A 9,404-nucleotide genomic window follows, 5' to 3' on the forward strand; every position below is an offset into this window, starting at 1 on the left:
TTATCTGCAGAGTCATTTCTTATGATTACATTTTTCCACAGGCCAACAACAGCTTCAAAAAAACAATTTCCCTCAAAGAGAAAACCAAACATGCCCTGTTGTAGAGAGAGAAAAAGTGCAGAAGGAAACATCCATTAAACTCAGTGTGCTGCTCTGTGATGCTAGTTCAAGCCAGATACTTGGCATCTCATCTTGGGTACAAGTTCATCAATGTTTGGGCTCAGGCTCTGAGCTGAGGAAACCCTCAGGATGGAGTGAAGGTGTGCGTGCAATATACCGGCGGGCCAGATCAAAATAGTAATTAGAAATTATCCTACGGGCTGAAATTAAATCCACCAAGGGCCTGATTTGGCCCCCGGGCCTTGAGTTTGACACATGTGCGTTAGATATATACAGGGATCCATCTTTTTTTTTTTAAATCTAGTATAATTACAAACAACTACAAACAGAACAAGACAAGAGGTGTTTTTCTGTTTTGAGAAGAATTACAGAATTCAAAAACATTTACAAGCTAAGGAAGGCCATCTCTGGAAAAGATATGACTTGCTGTAATATCTTCAAGGGGTAAATTAGGATATTGTTTCCTGAGAAAGCAATAAAACGAAAACCAATAAAATAGTCTTTAATACGTTCTTGTTTCGATCCCATTAGAACTATGCAAAGCTTTTAAAACATATTTACAAACCAGGCTGTCCAACATCTTCTACTATTTCTAAATGTTTTTTGGAGAACGCCTCTCTGATGTAATGACTGTCTTTTTTCTCTTCCTCCCTTTTAGAGATGACTGGGCGTTGGTGGGACTCTGTTACCCATCAGACACCACGTTTCAGATTATGGCCGACATCAACGACAGGCAGAGCAACACCTTCGATGACCTCACAGACTACGGCACCGTGTCATCCTTAGCAGAGCTGGAGAACAGGCCGATGGAGAGGAAGTACTACTTTGACCGAACTGTTGGGTGAGAACATCAAACAAATTCCAATCCTCTCTATTGCAGTGGGCTCAAAAAGGTCTATGTAGACTGTCATCTCTCTGTTTCTCTCATTTCATTAAGTGTATTTAACTTTGGCCCTTCCTCCCGTTCTCCTTCCCTCACGCCCAGCTTGTTGTGGTTCTTCCTTCGGGCTCGGCACGGTCGTGAAGGTCACAGCTACTGTTCATCAAAAGGCTGCGAAAGAGTGAAGGTCATGGCCACCACGTCCTCCAAACAGACCTGTAACTGCACAACCAAAGCCTACCCCAAGTACTCCAAGACCCCCTCAGCAGTGGTGCCTATGCCGTCTCTCAATACACAACCCTGTAAAGGCTGCGGTGCTAAAAAGGTACGAGTTGCTTTATTTATTTAGTTATTATTATAATGTTTTTGTATGTCTGTTTTTGCTCTGTCTGTGTGGGATTGTGTTTGCCATGGTGTTAAGCAGTATTTACATTGTTACTCTACCTATTGTTCTATAAAGTGAAGATTTGTTTACCTACCTTTGATACATGCTCTGATAGAATAACCGTATGCTGTTGAAAAAACCCAATAAACAAGTTGAAACATTAACGATCATTTACTTGAATCTGTTCTAAACTCAAGCCATCATTGCTGACCAGTGTGTCTCTGTCTCAGCTTGTGTTTTCCAGTGAGCCATGGACCTTCTACCTCCAGACACAAGTCAAGTCTCTCAGCAGCAAAGAGCAGCAGAAAGGAGATAACAGCTCCTATATCACTGTAAGAATGACTGATCGAAACACAACATATAATCACATTATCTACTTGTGATGTTTTGAATCAGGGTTTATTTAACATTGATCTCCTCCTGTCAGGTGAACGAGGTCACGATGCCCTTCTCTCAGCCTGGATATTTCCTGGTCTCAGTGGACGCCTGCTCGGGGAAGGTCACCAAGAAAACCTCATTTGCAAAGATGGACGCCAAAATGGAACAGTACCTAAAAACTGGAATACCAAAGAGGTGAGCCAGGGGAAATAGCTGCTCACACTACTGCATTTGCATTTTTGCAGCAGTACCACACTTTGAGACTACTTTTTCTATTTAGTTAAATACAACAGTCCAGTATACAGGGCAGGCAGTAACTCAGTCTGTCTGGCTTGGGAACCAGTTGTTCACTCGTTCAAGTCATCTAAGACCAAGATAAAAAAAACACCTTTGCATTAATGCGTGTGTTTATGCATGTGTAGTACTGTATCACACAAGAGAGTGAAAGCTGAATTTCCTCTAGGGTTATAATTAAGTATGTCTTCATGAAGTCGTTCTTTATGCTTGCTAATTTAACAGAGCGTTTTTTTGTCCCAGGTCTATCGTACTTATGGCGACACGAGGTCAACCAGAAGGCCTCGTTAGTGTGGCACCACATCTGGTCTCCTTTGGAATGGCCAAAGCTGCTGATCTGCACAGTAAAGGTTAGTGACACACTTACAGTATACAATCATACATTTGTCATCACTTTTTCTTAAAGGTCCCCTATAATACTGTTTTTCATCAATATATTACAGGTCTCAGATATATACAAAACATGTCTCTGAAGTGTTTGGCTCCAAACACCAAACAGATCATTGCAGCATTACCCATAATCCTCTCTGTTTCAGCCCTGTTTCAAAAGTGCTGATTCTCTGTCTGTTACTTTAGATGAAAATAAGGAGCCCCTCCCCACGCCCCTCTGAGAGATATTTGGTTAAAAAGAACACAATGGTGCTCTAGGAGGAGATTCAGGTGATAAGGTGGGGGGGGGGGGGGTTACCTTGGTTGGTGATTGGCTAATGGTTACTCAAGCCAACAAATCGTTATGACATCATAAAGGGGTCAAAATCTGATCAGCTCATTTTCAGACAGGTTTTTATAGAAATGGATCAGGACAAAAAGAGAGGGAATCTTTTTTCCTGAAACTTTCAGAATCTCTTTCCACAGAGGGGGGGGGACACATGTTGATGTAGAAGAGACATGAACAAGTGGATTTTGCACAATAGGTGACCTTTAAGGCAAAGTCTGTCTTACTCATACATTGTTATTGCTACCTTCCACCACAGAGAGTCTGGCTCTTTGGGGGTTCCAGGGGGGTTCTCCGCCCCCTCCGTGGGTCTGGCTGCAGGCCGGGCAGGGCGACGAGGTCCTGGGTCTGCAGGAGAGATACCTGCCTCTGGGTCTGGAGGCTCACGGCTGCACCCCCCCTGCGGCTCAAACACGCAAAGACCTGGAGCTTCTCAAAAAAGCCACGGGACAACAATGACCAATGTGAACTACACAACTTAACTACCCAGAACTTGCACACAGATACACACACAACCAGCCGATGAATGTGAACTGCTGAACCTTTAATTTATTTAACAATGGCAAATATGTTTACCGATTCCAAGTGGATAGAAGGTATTTTATAATGTGTGTGTGTGTGTGTGTGTGTGTGTGTGTGTGTGTGTGTGTGTGTGTGTGTGTGTGTGTGTGTGTGTGTGTGTCTTGGGGCAGTTGAGTCAATGCACTTTTCCTTTTAAAGACACAACTTGCCTTATCAGCCAAAGTGATCACATGGAGCTTTATAATAACTCAGNCTCGAAGTTAACCACCTGTCTACCGGAATTCAAAGAGGAGGTCGTTTTTAACAGGAACGTAGTTGAACTCTTAAGTAAATAAAAGGCAGCTACTACCGTTAGACAGGTCCCGGGCACTCCGTGCGGTTGTCGTCGGGTTTGGTACTACCGAGGGGAGGGGTTTATGAAGTGTCAACCCTACCTCAAAAAACTACCAACCACACGAACCACCGGAACTAAAAAAAAAAAGGAAGGGATCAAGGAACTGTTAAAGAGTTCCGAACAGGGTGGAGTCTGAGTTTTTGAAGTCTAGTTCACTTCTTGTTGTAACATATTACTGGGTTTATCGTCTTTAGGTCCAAGCAATTTAAAGGTTTCCAAAGTGTATGAAAAGAAGGTAGAGAGAAGGTTGTGTTTTGTTTTTTGGCCTTCTCACCCTCCACTTTCCTCTCTCTAACGTTGCTTTTTTGCATACACTTTTGGCGAAACAAAGAAAAAGAGCCCTTTTTTGGTGGAGTCAGGGGGCCGTTTGGGTGATGCAACAGGACAACGACCCAAAGCACAGAAGTAAATCAACAACAGAATGGATTCAACAGAAGAAAATAGGCCTTCTGGAGTGGCCCAGTCAGAGTCCTGACCTCAACCCAATTGAGATGCTGTGGCATGACCTCAAGAGAGCGATTCACACCAGACATCCCAAGAATATTGCTGAACTGAAACAGTTTTGTAAAGAGGAATGGTCCAAAATTCCTCCTGACCGTTGTGCAGGTCTGATATGCAACTATAGGAAATGTTTGGTTGAGGTTATTGCTGCCAAAGGAGGGTCAACCAGTTATTAAATCCAAGGGTTCACATACTTTTTCCACCCTGCACTGTGAATGTTTACATGGTGTGTTCAATAAAAACATAAAAACATATCATTGTTTGTGTGGTTTTAGCTTAAGCAGACTGTGTTTGTCTATTGTTGTGACTTAGATGAAGATCAGAACACATTTTATGACCAATTTATGCAGAAATCCAGGTAGTTCCAAAGGGTTCACATACTTTTTCTTGCAACTGTACTGTAAGCGTATTTCCCAAAATGTAAAACCACTTCCTCCTACGCCGACCAATAACAGGTACAGTCAGAAAGCCTGCAGGCAGATTTCATTTTATTCTTTCTTTGGCTACTTACAGCAACACACATTCATAGCCAAAATACAAAGTAGTCAAGTAGTTAGGGTGGTATAAACCAGGCAAGTCTCTGAATAAATACTGTACTTTAAGAACACACAAACATCTAGCTTGGCATAGATATTATTCTACAAAAGGTTTAATGCTGTTCTCATTTAGTCCTGTACATTTTTAACATCAACACAATTTTTTTTTTAATTCAGTGCAGATTCATTGTTGGCAGATGATGTCACTTGATTTCCCTCTGCCCTTAGCCCACTTTTTAGTAAAAATAAAATAAAACATTATTGTGATAAAAGTTCACACAGTAAACAAGTACAGGTTATTTTCTTCTATTCAGGTCATTCCAACTTTGACATCCTATTGCTTCATGAGAGAAAGCTTACATTCTGCGAAATACTAGGTGAAAGGGTTTCATGTGCAGAGAGATTATGAAACTTTATAAAGATCACAAAATCCTTTTTTCTTAAATCTAAAAAGGAGTTTTTTGTTGTCACAGCAGCCCTGTAAGAAACTGGAGAGTGAATTAAACAACTTGCTAGTGCTGTACAGTAGTTCAGTTCTTGTATAATATTTTAGACTAAATTACAGTCATCCCCTTCTTCATTCATCTTTTCACAGCATTGAGCAAATAAATAGTTGTGCGCTGAGAGATCTTAAACCATATTCCTTCTTTCTGTCCGAGTTTGTCAGTGAATATTAAAACTGCAGTTCCTTATCTCCGGGGTTAGGGTTCAATTGTCCTATTGCTGTCCGATATGCTGTGACAATCCTTGAACAAATGACTTTGACAAATACATATATTATTTAGAAAAGGTTTCTTTTGGATGGAAGAACAGTATATGGATTTTTACAGTGTTTAACCAACAACATTTACAGCATTTATAAAGCATGGAAGTGCAATTGGGTTCATCTAACAAGACTGAGCCTCAATCTGAGGCTGAACTGATTGTCTTTTGGGACACAGTATCTTTGAGAAAGCCCTTCGAAAGCTGCTGTGGCACAGTGGGTAGAGAAACGGGTTGATGGCAGAGTTTAGCCACAGAAGCCAGAATGTTATTTCGTACCAGTAGTGCGCCACACATTCACCGCTACAGGCGGCACGAATAATCATTAGTAGAGTGTAAGGAGCCCAGCAAATGGCAAAAATGCAAACAATAATGGCCAAAGATTTGGCAATCTTTTTGTCTCGAGACAGTCGAGATCCCTGTGTCCTTCGGCTGGGTGCCATGCAAGAGGCTGTGTGCTGAAAGAGCCTGGAGTTTTTTCTGTTAGGAGAGAACTTTTCCCTCTGCAGGTATATTTGACTGTTAATGGGCTCCCCGCAGGAGGAAGGTGACAGGACATCGTCGTCCTCGATAACTGCAGAGATAGCAGTAGGCTCACTGCAGGACACCTTCCGAGTCTTCACAAAAAACACAGACCAGCTTCCTCCTTCTCTGTGCTTCTTAGTGATCCTCTGCGCCTTGGCCTCGTCCTCCACACAGGCGCATCCCCTCTTGGTCCTGCGATGGATGTTCAGGTAAATGCTGAGATTGAAGAAAGTCACAGACACAAAGGGGGTGAAGAACTCAAAGGTTGAAGCGCTGAGCAGGAAGTACCAGGTGTAATAGAACTCGGCATGGCACTCGTGAGCGGGGACGACACTCTGGCCGACGATCGACTCCCAGAAGATGATGGCAGGGCCGTAGAGGAGGAAGGCCAACACCCATACCGCCAGCATCTTGAACACAGCCTGGCGGGTCATGTTTCGCTGTGCTCTGTATTTAACCTGTGTCAAAAGAGGGGCACAAGATTGACTCCCAGCAAGGAACATAAACTCAGCTGCACAATAACGCTATTTGTTACATTCCACAGCTGTTCCCATATGAAAAACGCACTTGCTTCTGCTCTCAGTGCCTTGTACAAATGAATCCCTGTTTGTATATTTAGACGCAGTAAATAACCACTCGTGAGGCTCTCATTCTGCTGTCACTGAAGCCAAATAGAGAAAGGGGATGTCAGGCAGAGAGCCACATTCACTGATGCAACATAAGAGTGTGAAAGAGACATCAGGTTCCTCACAAAAATCCACTTTCCCTTGGCATCACCCTTTGCTCATTCTCTTTGCACTTGCTCCAATTTAACTTCTTCTCCTCTCAGTCTAAACTCTATCTCGCTCTTTTATTGGGTTCTTTATTTTGTTTTTTCTTTGCCTCTGACAATTACATATTAGTTCAATGGAGGTTGAAACTGCTGGGTATATCACGGTGAGACAATGATGCTGCATTGCTGCAACCTTGGCTTGAAAGCAACTTTAAAAACCAGCTTCCTCTGTAGTAAAAAAGAAAAACATCTTTCCACGGTATCATTCCAATAAGGCAAGACTCGCATATTTCCATTTTACATTACAGGAACCCTGCTCTCTGATTAGAAAATGAATAACCAAATAAATAATAAATTCTACTGAGCTCTAGAGATAAGACCATCAATCAAAAGGAGATAAAAAGCAGTCAGAGGCAAAGAGGTGTTATTAACATACATACTAAGTAAACAACTACACAACCACAACATTTCTCTCAATGTGGCATCCCACAAATATAGTCAATTAAAAATAAGCGAAACATTATCAAAGCGATGCCCATGGAAATATTTAGGAAAAAACATGTCCGGGAGATTTATTTGTGGGAAGAGAATTTTATAATTATTTATTAATTCTGGGTCAACAGAATACAACATCATGTTTTGATTCAATTTCTGGTTGTGCTGGTAAAGGTGCACACCAGTTATTTAGTATTTCACTTTCACATGTTTTTGGAGTCACAAGAGACAGGTTAAACATCAGGAGAGGGCCTGATGTCCTAATTTTGGTCTCAATATGAGTCAAGCTCCAAAAACCATGAATTATTTTTCTTCCATGATTTACCTCAGCACATTATACTCTTACTGCCTCTAAATTGCACAATCCTTCCAGACACCATACCTCCTAGAACATATTAATCCCAAACCATTATTGCACCGATATGTCATATATTTTCAAACGTTGAAAAGCGAGATATTATTAAAATGTTTTAATTGTCTCACTTTGAGTAGTTCTTCCGCGTGTGTAAAATCGAGTGCCCTTTTAGCCACACTATATTTGTCCTTATGGACTTCTGAGTTGAATGCTAATGTTTAAATCCAAGATATTTACATACCTAATTGCCACAGCTCAAACTCTGTATTTAAAATGACACCCTTAAGGATAAAGCTTTGAATGTCAATGACTCCTTACTGCAGAGCAGAGCAAAGAGAGTGACACATTTAAGAATTGACTGTGGTAGTATGTCTGAGTGTGTGTGTGTGTGTGTGTGTGTGTGTGTGTGTGTGTGTGTGTGTGTGTGTGTGTGTTTGTGTGTGTGTGCGTGCGTGCGTGCGTGTGTGTAATGAGCACCTCTGCAGCCTGTACTTACGGCTCGTGTGACTGACAGGAAACGGTCATAACTAATGAGGACAATGTTGAAGACTGAGGCGGTGCAGAGCAGGTAGTCCATAACCAGCCACACCTTGCAGAGCCCCTTACCCAGCATCCACCGGCCTGTCAGGTTGTACGGGATGTACACTGGGATGCAGAAGGCACCTGAAACAGCCACACACACGCACTGCATGATAATTCACCCCCAAAAAACCAATACTATTAACATTCACACCTCTCCAGACCCGCCTGGATGTGAGACCCTGTACATGTGACAACAAAAATTACTGCTTGCTGCATTTTACCAGACAGAGGTTTTATACATTTTAGAAACAAGAGCAGCTTGCATTGGGTTGTTTGATTTCAGTGGAGGGTATAATGTATCTAATGCAGCAGATAAGAGCAGAATAAGAGGGGTGTGAATGCTAAAAAATAAAACTAGGATGCTACAAATATAAGCAATATATAATGGTAATGTAACACATGAATGAAGCAAAAAGGACAAGGTCACATACACTTAACAATGACTCACTGTGGGAAATAACAATGGGTCTGGGGCGTGCAGAAATAGCCTTTTAGTGTTTCTCCATACATAGGGAGGAACAAGAGACTTGAAAGAGCCCCATTTGAGCGACATGACAGAGAAGACACAAAGAAGAAGAGGAGGCACCAACTCACCCACGAGGAAATCAGATATAGCAAGGTTCAGAAAGAAGAAGTTGCTTTGATTTCTCAGGGATTTATCCACAATAAAAGCCATGATGACCAGCGCGTTCCCAGCCACCACAACGACAACCAGAGTCACCATGAGCACCGATAAGATCACGGCCAGGTAGCCCGGGAGGACAGTCCCAGCCTCGGACACCGCTGGAGTCAAGTTGCCGCTGGAGTTGCACTCCAGAATATGCGCGCTCATAGTTAATATAAACCCACATTCATTGTGGACCTGTTTCATTTCAAGCACAGAAACAACGCACAAGTCCAATTACGCGCCCAAACGTTCCGCTCCACTGTAGACAGGAGTCAAAAATGACTGGAGACCTGTGGATAAATACTTTTTCCAAATCTTCCATTTTTTCTTCTTATTTAAATCTGTGTTTAAAACAGATAAAAGTTTAAATTGAATCTTAATTTTTAATATTGATATTTGTAAATCCTCTGGGTGTTTGCTCCTCTCTCTGGTCAGCAGGTTATTCACTGTCTGCTGGATGTGCGGGTGCCGCGGAGCGCACACTTGCTTTTGTCACCCACGTCAAGCTAGCCATACTAGAA

General features: G+C 42.1%; 2 protein-coding genes across 2 annotated transcripts in view; one reads left to right on the forward strand and one right to left on the reverse strand.

Annotated features, from left to right (window-relative positions):
• LOC104966814 (transmembrane protein 2-like) overlaps positions 1-3,540 on the forward strand; it is a 28,180-nt gene extending 24,640 nt beyond the window's left edge. The window contains exons 10-15 of the mRNA XM_010796115.1: positions 779-961; positions 1,106-1,325; positions 1,616-1,717; positions 1,813-1,958; positions 2,301-2,407; positions 3,032-3,540. Of these exons, the coding sequence (XP_010794417.1) occupies positions 779-961; positions 1,106-1,325; positions 1,616-1,717; positions 1,813-1,958; positions 2,301-2,407; positions 3,032-3,231 (958 nt within the window). The 3' untranslated portion in view covers positions 3,232-3,540. The remainder of the gene's footprint in view (positions 1-778; positions 962-1,105; positions 1,326-1,615; positions 1,718-1,812; positions 1,959-2,300; positions 2,408-3,031) is intronic.
• A 1,130-nt stretch (positions 3,541-4,670) lies between these two features.
• Positions 4,671-9,404, reverse strand: LOC104967234 (histamine H3 receptor-like). Its single transcript, XM_010796651.1, is given in 5 exon segments — positions 4,671-6,083; positions 6,115-6,192; positions 6,195-6,470; positions 8,131-8,297; positions 8,811-9,404. Coding segments are annotated over 5 exon segments (1,269 nt in total). The 5' UTR covers positions 9,088-9,404; the 3' UTR covers positions 4,671-5,612.

This window comes from Notothenia coriiceps, unplaced genomic scaffold, assembly GCF_000735185.1.
Source record: "Notothenia coriiceps isolate Sejong01 unplaced genomic scaffold, NC01 NC01_scaffold00037250, whole genome shotgun sequence".
NCBI classification, from domain to species: Eukaryota; Metazoa; Chordata; class Actinopteri; order Perciformes; family Nototheniidae; genus Notothenia; species Notothenia coriiceps.